Below are 19,772 nucleotides of genomic sequence, written 5' to 3' on the forward strand. Positions count from 1 at the left end.
TAAGTTGTATATGCATATGCTTTTAGAGTAGCAAGACCTGAAGGTGCTAGCCATTGCTATTTAGACATTATCTCTAATATCCAGTGTAGACAAACTACTATAAATAAACTACTGACACCATCTAAAATATATATAAAAACAAAGCACTAAGATCCCAACACAAAGTGGTTTACTTAGGAAATGGACTTCAGTGGTGTTTTCCTGAGTAAGGAAGTCAGGACTGAGTCTTGAAAAGTATCAGTAGAATTATTTTTAGTAGTATTAAAGTAAAGGCAGCTAAAATAACACAAGCTCAGGGATATTTTTTTTTTTTTAAATTGATCAGAATTTGAGCCTAATTTATATATTTATATTTTTAAAGGGGGTGATGGAGTTATTCAAAAAATCTTTTATATTGGAATCAAATTACATATTTATGTTGATCTGTATTTCAGTAACTTTATAACAAGACAGTGCAATGTAAGGTTAAGGTACCCAGTGGAGATATAACATTGGGCTACTCAGAAATACATGCTGATGTGAGATGACGCTTAAAAATTCAGCGAGATTCCAACTACACATCTTTCACTTTTTTATGATTTTCAGGCCTTACCAAAGACAAGCTGTTCATTTTGAAGGCCCTTCCATGTAAGCAAATGTTAATCATCACATGGTGGATTGCCATGCTTATATTTTTCTGTGTGATGCCCGTTTACCTATTGAAATGATTGCTTACACTCATTGAAAGGCTTACTTTACAGATCTGTCCCCAACTGATATCAATGGTAGTTATACACATAACCTGAGAAGAGACTAGGCACTAAAATGCTTGGAATGTTTTGAGTATGTCAGGATTTATTCTTCTTAGAAGCTGAAGCCAAATCGGACTTATGTGCAAAACCTGACTTCACGCAAAGGTTTTCCACATGCGATAACATGGGATCATGTGAAATTCACCCTCCTAGTATGGAGTGCCAGCAGAGCTGTTTCATGTATTCTAAGGGCTACATGGGAATCAACAGTCCCTATGCCTCTGCCACATCAGGGATTTTGGCCAACAGTTTTATGAAATCAATGGCTAGATCTGGCCACCCGCCTGATCCATATCAGTTCTCCTACACACTGACACAGGCTATTGTTAAGCTTTGCTCAACATAATATAGGAGGAATGGAGTCCCTCTGTGGCTGTGAGTCCCCCAGTGAAGAAGAACACTATTTATTCCTCTGACTTTTAGGCCTTTCCACATGCCACAGCATTTTACCTTTGGAACTTTCAAGGCAGAGATAGCTCTGTACAATACATTATATTAGCAAAGACAAGCTCAGCAAATGAAGACAGTGCTCCAGTGGAGCAATGCCACTTTATACCAGCTGAGGATCTGGCCTCTTAATTATGACTAGAACTCTAATATCATGAAAGGGCTTCATCCTTGAACAGTATCCTATTCTTTTGCATTTGTTAATATAATTCTTTTTCCCCCCCAATAACTGGAGAGCACTATGAATATCATGCAAACATACCATTAACTGGACAGAAAGCAAGTTAGAAAGATTACGTTCAGATGAGCCTTAACTTACAATAAAAAACATAATTTGCTCAAATGTTTCACTTAAAAACCACAGGCCAGATCCCAAGCTGATATAAACTTGTGTAGCTCCATGGTCTTTAATGGAGCTATGCTCATTTATGCCACATCTGCTCCCACTGAATCATTTTATTTGCTCCACATTTTGTATTATATGATGAAACATCATATCTGCTTTTCTACCAACAGTAACTCACCTTCCTCAATTATTGTGTGCCCCTTGGGGTGTGTCTACACTGCAGCTGGGAAGTATGACTGGAGCATGTGCAGGAATTCCTGAGTTAACTTTGATCAGTTGTTAAAAATAGCCGGAAGCTACAACAGCGCGGTCGAAGACATGGGTTAGCTGCCTGGAGATCCTGGGTACATACCCAGATGGCTAGCCTGTGTTGCTGTGGCTATAGACTTAGCTTGATCAAAAGTAGCTTGAGTATGCCTACACGTGCTGCAACCACTTCTGTCTATTACAGCATAGACATACCCTTCGGCATTCTCCAGAGGAGAGGAGTGGTCCTCCATCACTGTAAGAAAAATTATTTAAATGTATCTTCACAGGATATTCATTGCTTGGAAAAATGAACTCTGGACTTCTTCTAACGTGACGTATGGGGATGGGGGAGAGAAACAGACTGGAAGGTATAATTTAGCAAAATTTTATGAGTTGTACCAAAGGTTATTTAAATGCACAGAGACCAGAAAAAGCAAATGTATTACAGGTGGTATCATTATATACCTTCAGATGCAATAATTTAAAGTTTTATGTACATCATAAATCTAAACTAAATGTAGAGCTCCTTTGTCGAGTAAGGATGAGAAATGAACTGCAAAACAAAGTGATCCCAGATCTTTTAGGTTTATACAGTTAAAGATTGTTTTTAATCTGATGAACCATCATAAGAGATCTGGGAGGAGACAATTAAAGATGCTGGGCATGGCTGGTGTAAATCAGCTAAATACTTCTCCTATTTACACCAGCTGAGGATCTGGATCACTATCTTGTAAGTGCCTGTCTAAATGTGCAAGACTTAGGGGAGGGTGCAGAGAGACTTCTCCCTCCCTGCAAGGCAAGGACCAGGTAGAATTGTAATTCCTGAATTCTTCTGACCACAAGGATTGCATCCTGCTAGCATCTTGTGAGGCACAAGCTACCCCAAAGAGGACAGTGAGAAGGCCAAGTCTTGCTCTCTCCCCACTGCAGCTGGCCAGTCATGCAGACAAATATATGCTGCATCCTACATTAGTGCAGCTCTGCGTCTCCCTATACTTACAGTTGTTCCTTTATGCCACAATCTGACCCATGGTGATTTATAATAATAAGCGTAATACCACTAAGAGGTTGATCCTGCTCCCACTGGAGTCAATGGGAAATTTGCCATTGGTTTTAATGGTAGCAGGAGAGAGGCCTAAGTTTCTCTCTAAAAACCTTTATAAAAGAGGCTGTGGGGAAAATGTTGCTTCTTTGGGTCTCTCTTTTACTGCCTCTGCTCTTGTCTGGCTGTTTTTAAGGGAGTCTGTCAGAAATCAAAGTTATTTTTCTAAGTATTTCAGGTGTTCATTTCCAAATCTGGAACTGGTTTAAACAAGATCCTGTCTTTCCCTCTCCCAGGAAATTGCTATAACTCATCATGTATTTATTAGGCTATATATGTTTGCAGATAGCATATTCAGTCTGATGGATTAAACTGTGAGAGTCCATATCTTGCTTCTGAGGCAGCACAGCTACACGCTGCCCCTTACTCTGACTGGATTGTGAGGTTACAGCCCCAGGGCAGTGTTTGGGCCCAGGAGGACCAAAGTTAGTGGGTGAATGTAAGCAAATTCAAGGATTTAGACCATCTTGGTCATTACAGTTAATCAAAAAGAAGTGAATGCAAATAGTTGGCTACAGCTCCAGGGAAAAATTCATGCCAATGTCAAAGTTAGTGGGGTTACACCAGAGTTGGGTCTGGCCCCTAGTTTCTGATCATCCTTTCCATAAATCCTTGATAGAGTGTGTGAGTTTTACTGTATGCTCATAAAACAGCCAAATGTAAAAGTAAATGACCTCATACTTGCTATCTCTCTGCAGATAGATACACTTGGCAGGTAGCCAAGAACTGACTGACACACATCTTACGGAACTAGAGTTAATTAATATGTCTACCAATTCCCAAATGGATCTCAGGAAGCAGAGAATCTGCTTAATGCAGTAAGCAACGGCATGCTGTGTGTGGTCAAGAGACAATCATTAATTGCCAAGACTACATTCTGGAATAAAGCCTTAAAGAGCATAAAAAACTTCCACTAAACACTCCCCATCTTCCCAAAAACCTTATGCTTATAACATTAAGATGCATGTTTTAAACATTAAAAGACATTTTTATAGGGAAAAAACACTCCAAGACTGATAAGTCATCATTCAAAGGATCTGTTAATTTTTCTACCAGAAGCAAAACCCAATTTTTAAATGATTGAGGGTGTCCTCATTCATTTAAACAAAGATGTCTTTATTTTCCTGGCAATCTGCAATCCTGAATGTCATCTCCATAAGGTGACTCTAATAATTATACTCCAGCAATCAGAGCAAGTCAATGTAACACAACTATGGATTCTCCCCCACCCCCCAAAAAACAACAACATCCCCCCCACCTCCATAAATTAAACTAGTGATGGCTAAGAACACATCAAGAGAATTTGTTCTATGCATTGAAAGCATACAAAGGGCAATAGCCACATAAGCCACACAGAGAACAAAGGCAAAGTGGTTTCACTTATATTACAGATTCATATTAGTATTATTACAATAAAAGTTTAACCTTTTTGGAAAAAACAAAGTAGAACATGGATCAAACTGAAGACACCCCCCTCACACGAAAAGCCTCAGCTATATAAATCAGCATAGCTCCACTGATTTTATTGGAGTGACACTGATTTACACCAGGGACGATCTGTCTTATCAGTTTTATTTTTAGTTAAAAAGTGGAATAAACTCTTCTGCGTCTACTCCATGCTTTCTGCAGCACAAGAGCACAATATCAACCTTTAACAAATAAATAACAAAAGCCAGGGGAGGGATAGCAGGTACGAGGGGAAGAAAGCAAAAACCAGACCTCACTGGAGCCAGCAAAACTGTCAGTGAGTCAGGACAAATTGGAGAGCTGAGAAATATGCTTGTGTGGCATTGTGTCTTAACTCCCAGATGGGAGAAAGCTGCTGTGGTGTCAGACACTACTGATTGGGAAGAGGCGTAGAGGACAAAGCTGGCACTAGAACAAAGGTGTAGCTAATATTGTACCATCAGATAGCTGGTACCTGTCATGAACAAAAAAGGAAGCACATTTGCCTTTATCAACCAGACAAAGCGGGTATATTTTTATTTATTTCATTTTTGGGGGCAGGTCATGGTTTAATATTGTTCCGATTCATGAATCAGAGCACACTAGAATCAGAAGTTGAATCTATGGAAGCCACAGCAATCCAGCAACTAAATGAGCTGCAGAAATTAGTAATGATCCATTTCAGCTGGAAGAGGTCATGTCTAAACATCAATAATTTTTTTTTTTAAAGAAAAGTATAAAACATTCTTATTTTTACCTCGGGATGTCGTCCAATTTCAATATAAGTGCAAACTGGATGAAAAGCCCCAGTTCCACAGGCGTACAAGTGAGTCTGATTGTAAGCTTTAAGCACCTTGATGAAATTAGCACATTCTTTCTGTGAAGAAAAAAAAAACACATACACAAAGTGAATTCTAGCAGGGAGCATGACTAACGGACACTCCAGTGCGTTATGCTTGTTTGGCAGAATGAAAGGATTTTACAGTTATGGTTCTCTCAGGGTATTTGTAAGGTTTGTTTATTATTGGGCATTTCATTGCTATTTTGAGTTAGGGACTAACTTACATAGCTAAAAAAAAAATCCAGACAATTTCCGCTTTTTCTGTTTGAGGTAGTCTCTGCCTGTATGGAGGTTATTTCTCTATTTGCAAAACAAATCTCATGTATAGAAACAAGGCTGCCCAGAGTAAAATAATTAAGAAAAATAGACTGACTGCCTTCCTGTATTTAATTAACTAAGAATTTGAAAAAAGATGGGCCAAATGGGATGAACTGATATAAAATAACTCACTGATATAACATTTAAAATAATCATATGCATATTAGCTGTAATTCATAACCTCTGCTGCCTCAATTCTACTGTAGTCACTTAGGCCTTGATCCTTCAAAGACTTATGAACATGCTTAACTTTACCCCACTGCAAAGTCAGTGGGACTACTCACATTACATAAAATTAAGCATGTTCACAAGTCTCAGGACTCAGGCCTTAAATTTTATACTTGCTTTAAGTAAATAACATACTGTCAACAATTCAATTTATCTTTAATAAAAAATTTAAAGGAAATCCATTAATAATCACAAAATTATTTTCCTGTTTTGCTACTGATGTCTTATGGTATTAAAACTGAAAGAAATTTTAAAATCTAATTTTCTCATCAATATGTACTTGGTATCTATTTATTTATTTATTTTTGCATTTCTTTCAATTTGAACCATGAAAATAAATATGTCAGTGTCACTTTCTGGATCTCATGCTCTGACACCAGGCTGCAAAGACTGGATTGCAAACACTGCAGAAAAATATATTAATCTAAACAAAATAAAAACTGTTTTCACTGAATATTAATTTTTAATAAAATTAATTGAAATATTTCTATTGCTACTTGGTTGTTTACCACTTTAGAACAAAATATAGAATTTGGAGCCTAAAAGAACAAGTTTTCCTTCTAAGTGGTATTCTTAAAATATAATTTACCTTTATCTGGAGAGGAAAAATTGCAATCAACAGCAAACAATAGAATGTTTGAGTGGAAATAAATGAGGAACAGTGAAGTTCTATTGCCCCATCACTGGGAAGAGGTAAAGATTATGGTGATAGTCCTGCAAATTGCTTCATGTAGTTATTGCCACATGGAGACCCATTAACTTCAGCGGGCCTCCATGCAGATGCAGTCTCCACCCAGTGGGATAGCTTGCAGGATCAGGGCCCAGGGGCCCAATTCTTAAACAACTACCTACAAAGATCTCCCATTGACTTCACTGGGTAGCAGCAGCAGTCCCTTTTACTTGAGAGACAGACTCTCAAACACAAACCATGGCTCTGCCAGGGCAAGTGAGAATACAACCCATAGGACTGCTATAGGCTACTTCGCAGACTAGCTATAAACAACTCAACAGAGATAGAAGAGTAGTGCCTCCCTGATGTATTATAATGTAAGATACTCATGACATTTTTCTTCAGATTTTTTTTTCTCATGTGTATTTGCATAAAATGTAGTGACATTATATTAAAAAGAACATCCCAGGAGACACACATGCAGAGTCTTATAACATCCTTGGATCCAGTGCTGATCAGACAAATACTCAAGTTATCCTTCCAAATGAGATGGAAGAGAAAACACAGAGGTAATTAAGAGAATCCAGCAGGAAATTGAAAGAACTGAAGATGTATGTTTTGGAAGTCTTAATTTTTCCAGTTTGACCTCTCTTAATAAAAACACATTATAGATAGACAGATATATATACCCACACACACACACACAATTATACACACAGACAATCACATGCAGACATATATTGTTTTACACAAACACATAGACTCCCATTCCATGCTACAATGTGAGAGGTTAAAGGATTAAATAGAATTAAATAGATTAAATAAATAGAATAAATCATAATTTCATTTAGCAGTAGTATATTATTCCTTAATTATCTCAATTTTTATTTTTAAAGTTGTAACATCCCTCAACATCACACAGGATTGGTCTTGAATTGATTTAAAACAAGTCTTTACGTTTGTTTGGGTTTTTTTAAATGGCTAAACGCAGTACACAATATGGCAGTAGCTAAGGGCAGACAAACACATATTATGCAGTTTAACAGTTCTCATGGTATATGCATTGATCCCCAGCTAGTGTAAATCAGTGCAACTATATTGAAATCTACATTGATTTACACAATCTCAGTATCTGGTCCATATGTACTCACATCCTAAAGAAGAACAGGCAAACACTGCTCATCTTCATATCTCCAGTGCAGAGTGAAAAGTTATGAAATTGCTAAATGCATTAAGGGCTGGATCGAAAGTGCATTAAGTCTGTGGCCAGATTCTGCTCTCATTTACATGGGTGGAAATCGGGAATAATTCCAATGACTTCAGTGCAGTTACTCCAAATTAAACTGGTAGAAATGATAGCAGAACTGAACTCTTTCCATGTCTTTCTAAGCCACAACTGGTCCTCAATTACTGTGAATTTATAGAAGTGTAACTTCATTAATGTCAATAGCGGTACTCCAGATTTACACAACTGTAACTGAAAGCAGAATTTAGCTTCCTCTCTCTGACTTTTAATTCCTCCTTGATCTCCAGTGCAACAGCTTTTAACCATAGATGTCTGAGAAATACAAAAGCTAATTAAACACTAGGGGGGAGATACTTACAGCAATAAACCTTTGACTATAATAAATATATTTATATAACATTTAAAGTTTCTAGTCTAGCAAAAACTGCTAATATAGCTTCCTCATGTTTTACTGCTGCATAAATGATCCATTAAAGTCTGTAAAAGTAAATTCTCATACACCTCCCTAACAGATTAGGTTTCTTATACATTTTACATGACTGTAAAAAAATAAATAAAGGGGTGTATTAGGCCACATAAATGACATCAAAATAAAGTTATGGTTCTGATTTAAGCCCTCATCAAGTGAATAAATTCATAGTGAAGTTTCCTGCTCTGTCACTAGGTCAATCCGGCTTGCACTGAAGATAATAGCAAGATGCTCCTTGATTTCTTAGACTGTACATTCTTTAGGGCTCTTTTTGTTTCACATTTGTACAGTGCATAATACGATGCATGACTGGGACTCCTAGGTGCTATAGTGATGATAATGATCAATAAATAATAACAACAACAACAACAATTTCAATGGAAGTAGAAACAGGATCTTTGATTCCCACAGTTGTATCAGCTACACTGCTGCAATGCAATGTCTGGCACTGTTGTGAATTACCAGTATTTCCTGTGCACTACGGAGTGAATCTTCTAAGCAAGTGACAATCTGTTTTTTTCAGTGTGAACTCTAGATTTTCCTACCTTAGTGGGCTTAGGGAAAAAAAGTATATATAATGTAATAGTTTGCATAGCTTCATATGAATTCCTGCTGGCTCAACATATGTTGATACCAAAGAATGTACAATAAGAGAAGGTTTGGGAGTGTATTGATTAGCTCAGTGTTCAGACTGCTGGGTTCTGCCACTGGTTTCTATGAAGATTTTCTCGAGAATTTAGCTTTTGTGGACTCTGAGGAAGAGGTTTCCAGGGACCTCTGTGTGAAGCACATCTATTATCCAGCCTCTGAGGTGGGTTGCAAAGACTTCTCCATTAATATGAGTTTAAGTTGGAGGTCCCTGTCCCTCCTGACTTTTGATTTTAAATTTGGTTCAAGGTATATTCATTTGCTACCTTGTAGCTTCAGATAGCAAACTATGTCAGAAGGAAGGGTTTTCATTCTCACTATTTTTTAACCCAAAAGAAAAATGGAGGATGGAGACCTATTCTAGATTTCAGAAGGCTTGTGAAAGTACAATGATTTAGGATGTACAATGAGGATGTGCCAACACTTAGACACAGAGAAGTTATGACAGAGATGACAATAATTACTTACCTCACAGATGCCATGAAGGTTAATTAATTAAAGTTTATAAGAAGAATGTAGTATCTTAGATGAAAGTTTCCATCTAAATACAAAGGCCCAGGGCCTCAAAAGTATTTACCTTTGAGGATCTAGGCTAAAGTATACGGTTGTCAGTCTGTTCAGATCTTAAAAGCTCTGCCAATATTATTAGGATTCTGCTTTTCTATTCCTCCTGAATGAGGCTGGTACAACGGCATTCACACACCTTTAGCTGTAAAACCTGACACACACCTCTTCTTCTTGAAGTTGGTGACTGTGTGTGTCAATTTCACTACAAAGCATCCATCCCGCCCTCCTGGCTCAAGGCCTGGAATTACTTAGTCTGTCTCAAACTGGGCTTGTCCCACTTGGCAGCAGGGCATATTGTTTTCATGCCCTCAGGCCAGCAGGATATTGTAAATGTGAAGGACAATGCCAACAGAGTGAAGTATTTAAGATCTCAAAGTGTAAGACACTGGAAGAGAAACAAAGACAATACAAGAAATATAGTATGTCAGTTAAATATAGCAGATGGGAGAATTTATCTACAGGAGTGGCAGGAACAAAATGTACAGGAAGTAACCAAGAGCCAGAAACTTTAATGCACAAATTGTCAGGGAATTTTAAATGCTTCATGTGCATTCATTTTAGCCTCATTGTTTCTTTGTCTTGGGTTTTGACTTACATTATTTTATACAGAAAAGCTACGAATTTTTTTTTTTTTTCCTGATAGACATTTTTGCATCAGGGCTCTCTGAATCTTGTTCCTTTCAAGAGGAATAATGGAAAGAGGCCATTTAACATTTTGTTGCTTTGGAACTAGGTATCACAAACTTTTGCATGTGTGTGAGAAAAAGGTAGGTTTGTTCAAATTATTTTAAATCTAATACTACCACTTAGCATGTTTCAGCCTACAAGTGCTTTACATTGGCATCACAAAATCCCTGTGTAGCAAGAAAGCATCATTATCCTATATTAAATATGGGGAACATTGGAACTGCCACACTGAATCAGACTAGTTGTCCTTCTAGACCAGTCTGTGTTCCAGATACGGCCAATATCAGATACTTGACAGGAAGGGTCTAGGAAAAATAGCACTAGGCAGTTATGGAATAATAGGCCCAATGGGGAAATTTCTTTCTAGCCCTCATCAGGCTGGATGATGGATTATCTCCTGAGCTATGACAGTTAAAATAGACATGAAGAAGAAAGCATAAGCGGCTGTATTACAGAGTGATTCAGTATATTAGATCTCTAGAGTTCTTGGTTCCCACTCCTGTGCTCAGGTCCCATCTTTATCAATATGGGCCAAGTCAGTGGAAGTTAAGGTGCTACATACATTGGCTCAGATCATCAGCTGGTGTATATTGCTGTAGAGCCATTGAAGTCAAAGTATCTATAACAATTTACACCAGCTGAGGACCTGTCCCAGAGTAAGATACAGGCCAGTGACATCCCTTTTGCAGGCAAATACTATAGCTCATCTTCACTGCAAACTGAGAAGTATTAGATTATCAAATATGTTAAGGGCCTGATCCACAGCCTGGTAGTTCAATAAGCATTGGTTCAGTTCCTAACTTTTCACTCCTTTTTCACACAAATATGTGTGTATACTTTAAAAAGAGCAGGAGAACTACTCCAACAGCACCACCTCCACCTGAGGGTCAATATGTCTATCTTACTAACAAAACATTTACATTTATTTTAAGAGGTTTCCAATATTTGTGTATTGAATTGATAGAAGGGACTACACAGAGAGAGATTAGCCTAAAAAAATAAATTACAAAGAAAATGTCTGTGAGCAAAAGCGTAGGAGCCAAATGCAGAATGACTAAAAAACAAACACTACAGATATGTAACACTGATTAGGCTGTGTTATGCAGACTTTTCCCGGACAGTTACAAAAATAAAGTCCATCCATCTGTCAAAACATCTGCTCCATGTATGAAAATTAAAACAGAATTTAGGTGTTTTTCACTAGATTCCAATAATTATCTCTCCTACATAAGCTTGCAACTTACATGCTTAGATCTGAATTAACAGAGTAATGCTTTTTGATGGCATTTTAACTGAAAATCTAAAGTGTAAATCCCTATTATTCTAACCAAGTTATAGACCTTTTCTCCTTATTCTAAACAACAGCCATTTCTTTGTATTAAAGTGTAAAAAGGTTCATAACTGGATCCCAGATATTACAGTGAGCGGGAATATATATATATGTAGGTAGGCAAACTTGTAGGTCCAGATCTTCATCTGGTGTAAATCAGCATCTCTCCGTTAACAACAGATTTATACCAATTTACACCAGATGAGCACTAAAAGAACCTTATTTTATTCCATCTCTTCCACAGAGGCAAGTGTTTAAAATATCAGGAGTTTTGTCCAAATTGGATGGGCAAGGGGATTTAAAGGTATCATCTAACAGCTGGAAAAACAAAACAAATTCATCATGTCTTTCAAATCAAATTGGGTGGGCATTTTCCATATAAAAACCCCTTAAGTTTCATCTTCACAGTTAGTGAATATGTTTACTTTTTTTTTCCTTTTGTCCAATTAGCTGAATTCTGGAATAGCAAGGTCAGGGATATCCACAGAGAATAAATAATCCCTAATGTTACTGCGGCCATTCTATTTATTCCACTGTTGAAAGATGTACTCTAGTTATCACGGAGTATTGTCATTTCCTTCTGTCTTATACCATTGCATAGTTGCCAGCTGTGATCAGTTCAGCTTTAACAGGGTGGTATCCCTTTCAAAGTGTAATAGAATTAACTGAAGGAAAAAGTTGCTTAAATGTAATTGAAATAAAGGTACACAGTGCGGTGTTGTAGCCATGACAGTCCCAGGATGTTAGAGAGACAAGGTGAATGAGGTAATATTATGTATTGGACCAACTTATGTTGGTGAGAGGCAAGCTTGTAGCTCAAAAGCATGCGTCTCTCACCAACTGAAGCTGGTCCAAAAAAAGATATTACCTCCTCCACCTTGTCTCTTTGTTGAAATAAATATTATTTCACAGTACTTGGTGACACACTCACAACCAGTTCAACCCTTAGCTTAACCTATGCTGGTCTTACATGAGCAAAATGGAGGATGAAACGTAGCCTCTGATCCTGCAAATATTTTGACATTTGAATAACTGTATGTACGTGAGTAGTCCCACTGAGCACTCTATTATGAAATGCACTCTCCATGCTATAGTGGCACTATCTGGCTGAGTGCAGTCGTTTGAAGGGTTCTCGTTCTCATTCCTGTTCACATGTAATAAGATTGTTTAAGAGCTACTTTCGTCATTTTTTTTGCATTTGCATTATTGTAGTGCCGAGGGACCCCAGTCTAAGAGCAGGGTCCATTGTACTAGGCAAATAACAAAGAAAACTACCTCAGCTACACTGTAAAGTTCTCTTTTACTGTGTCAATTGGTAACATTGTTATTCAGTTATTATTGTTAATATTGCACTGGCACTAAGGGTGAAATTTACTCAGTAAATGGATTTTTACCATCTTTGTGGATTCCACCTGAATTAATCAGACGGAAGAATGGATTTCACTACAAGAGGAGTGTGCTCACTGCTGCATTTTATGTGTGTACATAAATAAATGACATAACTGGTCCATGTCATAAATCTATGTCCATCACATTATTTTGCAAATCTTAGTGCTAACTATATTTTTGAATGGTATTACTAGTCTTCATGCTTTGCAAAAGCAGCTTGGGTCTGAAACATAATCAATGATCACTATATAGTCTTCTGATAAGAATGACCTGAAACCTACTGATTATGTCAGGAATAACATTAGTCATACACAGGACAGGCAAAGTAGAGAGTGCAGAAGCAGCAGTGCTAATCACAAAATTAGATTCCTCTCTGCTGTCAAGAGGGGACCTGAGAATTTTCCAAATAAAGATGCTGATGGGGCATAGAGGTAGATAAGACATTTTTGGGAGCCTGACACATTCCACTTTAGTCCCAGTTATCTTCCTGATTAAGTGTTTAATTACCAGAATCTTATCTACCTGATTTTTGACATGACAGAGTGCATGCAACTTTTGAAAATACATAATATAGACATGTCCTAGGGAGTATCTTCTGAATTTTCTTTATCCATTATTCATAACTGATAAAAGAAAAGGAAGTGAATTTACAAAGCATATTAGAAAAATCAATTGCTTGGAAAGAACAAATATTTTCTAACTCTTTCAAGCCTCAAAGGTACATGATGTGTTAGTAAATAATTTTATTGGGCGCACACTTGTACACCATACTGAGGGTTCATTTGGTCTCAGCCATGTGTCAGTGGGAGAGGCATAAAGAGCCTACCTACCTTCCTTCTACTCCAGGCAGCAAGAGGGCACAGTAAAAGTTCCTGTACTCTGGGACTACTCAGCTTGATCGCTGTGTCATTATGACCTCTTACCTGACACTAACACAAGATAAGGAAAAGGAAAGTTGCTTAGAACTGTTTTGCTTCCGTTTCTGTTTTTTTTTCTTCCTTCCAATTCTATTAAAATTCAAATCAAACAATTTTTCAAGGCTGCAAATGCCATATTGTCATTCAATGGATGCCGCTAATAATTATTTTGGGCTCATGAACAAGTAGAAAGATGCCAAGAAAGAGCTCTAGGACTAAAGACCTCATTTAATGACCTCCTTATATTGTGGTACATCTGGTAAATGCAAAGAATACAAGACAAACTGAAGCTTTATGTGAACACATTCTAGCAAACAAGTGGGATTTCACCATGTATAAACTGAGATGCAGAACTGAAGTACAGCTCTGTACATGGGTGTTCCTAGACCTCTTTTTTTCTCTAGGTTATTATTAGTATTTTACCCTATTTTAAGAATCAGTTTATTCAAGGAATCAAATAATATTCCAAGAATAATTTGAATAAGCTTAATACAAACAGCAGCCTTAATAGTGAACTATGAGAAAGTTTCTTTTCTAACCAGCTCTAAAACAAACTCTGCATAATGTATAAAGTGAAAAACTCTCTCTTATCTTGAGAGTTGGTTTGGTTTTATTAACCAAGACATTAACAATATGGTAAAGTTTGGCTCAAGCCTTCTCATCAAGCCTGGCTGCTAACTGGGTTCCTTCCTCAGGATTTCTCAGCCCACACTCTAGAACTTCTAGAAAGTCTCTCCCATCTCCTTTATAGCTGGATGTGGTAAAAACCACATGCCTCATTGAATCAACAGATCTCACTCCACATTCCCTAGCAGGATTAACACCTGCTAGCAGGGTGGAGTGTTTCAGACATATGCCGTCAATCTCTTACATGCAGATAAAGCACTTGGAAGTGGTAACAGTCAATCACTCCTTTTTATTCTGCATTACGCACATCCTGAAATGATTTCCAGACACAGCCATCTAAGATAAATAAACCTAAACTTCTGAGCTGAAAGTGACAAATTAATGTATGAAGTGCTGAAAGGAAGCAACAGAATGCTAGATCTATAGGATGCAGTTGCTTAGCAATATGTACACATGTAAATAAACATATACTATAAGTTTGACTATGAAGTTACATGCTCCATAACATGGGAGTCCTGTCTTTTGGGTGTGGACATAAAGCTATTTTGAGCCCCATGGGAGAAACTGGGCTGAAAATCCTTAACTGATGGAAGCCAAACATTTCCATTCAATTAACATTCGGCACCAAAGGGCATTTATTGAGGCAGGGGTTGCCAAATTATGTTTCCTGCAAAATTCATGACACCCTTATAGGGACCTACAGCTTTAGAAGCAGTTAATTGGGAAGGTACTGTCTAACTCAGAAAGGAAATAATAGGTGATTTGTTCCAACAGAGACCAAATTGTTCTTCCACCCCCACCCTCCCTGGTAAGTCTCTCTTTACTTACTGTCCTTAATTTTGTGGCATCAGCATATTTGGAATACAAAACTCCCTGTAATCTGCAAAAATCTCTCTTTCCCTCTCTCTCTTTTCTTTAATTATCTTGTACAGGTTTTAAGTTAACAGGTGTGGAACCAAGAAAACAAAGCTGTAATTTTAACTTAAAAATAATTGTACACAGTTCTGGAGGGTATTTTAGGAACATTCTCTTTGACCAATAGTTTGGTTATTTTTTACACCTTTCAAAGGAAAATGGACATTAGGTCTGCAAACAGTTGAGAAGCATTTTAGAAGACTAGTTGCTTAGCATGCGGTGCCAGCAGTGTCATAGACAGGTGATCAGATTTGGACTAATGCAAGTGGGAAACTCTGAGCTCTGCTGCAAGTGTATGGAGAAAGTGAAAAAATGTGCTTTTGGAAATAGGCTTGAGGCTGTGAAGTCAGACCAATCCTTCCTTCCATTAAAAAAGTGATTTATGTACTCAAGCAGAAAGAATCTGAAGCAGAAATAGAAATAGATAGAAGAGTCCTTCAGAAATGCTCTACCAGAAAGACTTGAGTCTGAAGACAGAACTTCTGAAAGAATTCAGAGACTAAATCATGTCCACCATTTTTACTAGTTATTCAAGTGAACGTGTTGCTTGGCAAGAAAGATGTAAGGGATACATTTGTCCTATCCATCTTGGGACAAAATAAATCATAACAAGGAACCTGTCCAGAGTAGTTCCAAAACAGCAACCACTGATGGCACAGTGGTAAATAAAAAGAACCCTTAATCTTTGTCAAGGCCAAACTGGGACTCAGAGGAAACTTCCATCAGTAGAAATTTGAAAACCATCATTTTGTGAACCAGTTGTGCTTCCCTTTTCTTCTCCCCACTCAACAACTTCAAAATAATTTCTACATTTCTAATAACAAAAATTCTATGTGTGCCAGGCTTATCATTCCAGGCAGGGGTTCATTGCTGATAAAATCCTGCCCTGGATTTGATGAACGTAAGCTTTCCCTCAGAAGCAAATCTCTTTGGTCGCTCCTATAATAGAAAAATAATCCATAGATCGGAAAATTTATACTTATCCTTGTCCTTGATCCAGATTAATTCATTCATCATAATCGGAGATTTAAGATATTCTTACAGTACAAGAATGAGTAAAAAAGTGTATGATTCATATTATTTTCCATAATATATGGCACTTATTAACTATTTTTTCATCATTTCAAGGATATTTAATTATGTTCCTATATTGTGAAATTACCAACCAAACTGTGTAATGCTAGATAGGATACCGTACTTGAACTGCCATCACTAACTTAATTCTTCCTCTACACAAGTGCTCAAGGCACTACCTTGCAGTAATTGATTTGGAGTGGTGAGTTTACACAAGGCATCCTATGCAAACTCCTAAATGAAAGCAAATGGCACTATTGGCATCTGAACTGACTGATTATGGCACTTTAAGCCACTGGCTGCTCTGTGGAGGTCCGTGAAGGAATTGTGCCTGACACAGCCAGAATTCCCCTGGGGAGGAAACATATGTTACAGCAATAGCTCTGCAGTACTCTGAAAGGCTCCTGTGTTTGACTCTCCTCTGAACTAGGCCAGCTTACTTCTGCTGGCCAGTGGCAAGGAATTGTAGAGTCTTCATCTCCACCCATCTCAGGCCCGCCAACAGGGGAGGCAAGGGGGACAATTACCCAGGGGCCCAGCAATTTAAAAGGGCCCGGAAGATGGGAGGATAGATATGTATCCTCCTCTCCTCCACACATCCCTATCCCCTGGGGCCTTACCACCTGCGCTCTCTGCCCCTCCCCTGAGCTGAGTTTATATATTATGCGCCATGCAGGTTCCCGAGTGACTGAGGAGGTGGTATCTGTTACTCAGCTTCCCAGGTTCATCTGTAATCTCCCTGGGGAGTCCAAGGGACCCAGGAAGCTGAGTAGAAGCCATCCCTTTCTAGGGGGGCCATTGACTGTTCTGCCCTAAGGCCCAGAATTGCTGTCACAGGGGGCTGACCCTTCCCTGTGTGCTTTGTGGAGCCTATGCAATCCGGCTTCACACATTGGGGAGACTACATGAACACAGTGCTTGCTTGCATCCCCCGCCTAATTGGAGATGACCCCTGGGGGGGGGGGGGGAGGAGGGACATAAGAGAGTGGGAAGGCCTTTTGGGAACTTTTTCTCTTTCTTTGGAAAACTGCAAAAGGCCAGATCTTATCTGGCCTGATCTGTTCTGGTTAATTTATGAGCAGGCTCTCTATTTTCAATTGGTATTTGATAATTAATTTTCAGTCTCCCTCCTCAGTTCTTCATTTACAATGACACACGAAAGGAATTACATTTTATATTCTGCCTTTATGTCTTCCCTAAGGCTAATAAAAAGAAGTTGAAGGGAACAACAATACTTTTTTACTAGCTTCGAATTCCAAAATGTCATCAAAATAGCTTTGGGAAGGAGGGTCAACTTAGTCAATTACACCCTTTTAAAATCACAGGTTTGAAGCAGCTGACAATCATTCCAAATGCAGGGCTGTAGTGGTCTTTGGAATTGAGCACTGTCGTGTGATTTAGGGAGGGTCTTGGAAATTGAACTCCCGTCTCGTGGAGATAAAGTCTTCGATGGCGTACAAATCTTTTGGCTTAGATGTGTACTATTTAAACTCAAAGGGCTGGACTGTGATCTAATTTGCATCCATGCAATCCTCTTAACTTGGACCATAAACCTTAAAGAGTGAGCTGTACAATACGTCTTGAAATGCAAATATGCATAAATGGCATGTATGCCCAAAGTACTTAACATGAGCCTCTGTTGCTGCTGCTCAGTTGGAGAGAAGTTTTGGATTTTGATTTGACTCTAAATTAGCAGCAGCAGCACCGAAGTAAAATAGGCAGATATATTTTTATTAAATCAAGTAAATAAACACACTTTGAATTCCTGTGGCCAGTGATGATCAGACAAACCTCCTCGGGCTCACAGGCTGAGTTGGTGGTCAAAGTCCAATTAAAAGCAGACAAGTGTCCACATCACGAAAACTATGACCCAATCAGCACTAATTGGCACCCAGTTTGGCTGGTGTAGATTAGAAGCAAAGGAATGAATGACAAGAAGACTGAACTACTTTTAAAGAGTAATCTGTCCAGAACAGGTCTGAGACACACAGTTGGGACAATGTATTTGCATCATGACTGCCTGTGATCAATGGCACCAGACTGCTGGATAAATACAAGGCCATCATCCTGATGCTGACAATCTGTCACAATTCACTAACACTAAATTACTCCTGAAAATGCTAAGAGAATATTTGGAACGTTCTAATGGGCCTCCAAAGCTTCCACAAATGTACTTGATTCTATGTGGTCTAGACACCTTGTGAGTACAAACATTCTAGGCAGATTTTAAAAAACATTTCCAAACATGTTTTGGATAGATTGGAAATTCAAAGATTCATAGATGCTATGGTCAAAAGGGAGCATTATGATCATCTAGTCTGACTTCTTGCATAACATGGACCATAGAACTTCACCCATTTAGTCTATCAACTTGATTTAGATTCAGAGGGGGATTTTCAAAAGGAGTTAGGCACCCGATTCCCATTAGAAGTCAGCAGCCTTAGGTGCTTTAGAAAAACTCATCCTTAAAGACTTCAAGTCATGGAGAATTTACCATATCCCATAATTAAATCCAATAATGTAGTACCACAAGAACTATTCCTATAGTGTTTTCACACTTCTGTTTTCTGCCCATCACAAAATTAGGATGTGCAGAAATACACCAAATAGAGGGGAAGGGGGAAGCTAATGAAACCTTTTCAAACTGTAACAAAATAATAGTTTCAATTATAGATGAAATTTCTGGTCAGTCCCAGTTTATGCACACTGGTTTTCCTGTCCCCAGTTAAGGTTCAGGTTCTGGTGACTATGTAAATCACTCAGACTTCACTCTCATGGTTTATGACATTCCTAGAACCCCAAATTGGAAGTATAGCCACATTTTTTCTTGTTTACCTATTATTTAATCCATATGTAATGCAGAAATTGCCATGTGTTACCATTGTGTCCCAAGTGACTGGAAGCTCTTTAAATCAAACCACCAGGACTCAGTGGTGAGTTATATCACTTTGAGCTTTATTGATCATGTCTGCACTGTGTAGTTCAGTGTAAAATCTGAAAAGTATTCTGTAGGGACAATTAATTCTTTGATTGTTCCAAATCCCTGATCAGGAATCCACAGGGCAGGTTTTCAGGGCATAACCACAGATCAGAGAAGAGTATCTATCCATGACTGAGATTCAGAACAATAAGAAAGTCTGTCTTTTTTTATTGGGTTTTCAAAGTTGTGTGTTTAGCTTGTCCCTATAAGTAAACACCTTGGTTGTTATTTAATATGTTATGATTTTGCCTTTTTGCTCTAATAACATTACTTTGCTATTTGTAGTATTCCCTATACTAAGGATAGGTAAATAACACAACATCTCCAACTACTTGTATATGGCAATAATAAAGATTTTAAAGGCAATTTCTCTGTACCTGATGAGAAAGACTAGGAGATAATTTTGTTTATCAAAAAAAGTGGCTCCAGCTGTAAGTACTGTGTGATCTTGGGAAGACGTTTAATGTCTCGGTGCCTCAGTTTAC

The 19,772-nt window shown here is 38.1% G+C and overlaps 1 protein-coding gene across 1 annotated transcript in view; it reads right to left on the minus strand.

Moving 5' to 3' along the window:
• The window catches only part of SEMA3A (semaphorin 3A), a 197,073-nt gene that overhangs the window by 112,432 nt on the left and 64,869 nt on the right, over window positions 1–19,772 (minus strand). Inside the window, exon 4 of the mRNA XM_067564004.1 lies at window positions 5,139–5,258. Within this exon, the coding sequence (XP_067420105.1) occupies window positions 5,139–5,258 (120 nt within the window). The remainder of the gene's footprint in view (window positions 1–5,138; window positions 5,259–19,772) is intronic.

This window comes from Emydura macquarii, unplaced genomic scaffold (assembly GCF_026122565.2).
Source record: "Emydura macquarii macquarii isolate MOO-44397 ecotype Brisbane River unplaced genomic scaffold, CSIRO-AGI_Emac_v2 contig_2636, whole genome shotgun sequence".
NCBI classification, from domain to species: Eukaryota; Metazoa; Chordata; order Testudines; family Chelidae; genus Emydura; species Emydura macquarii.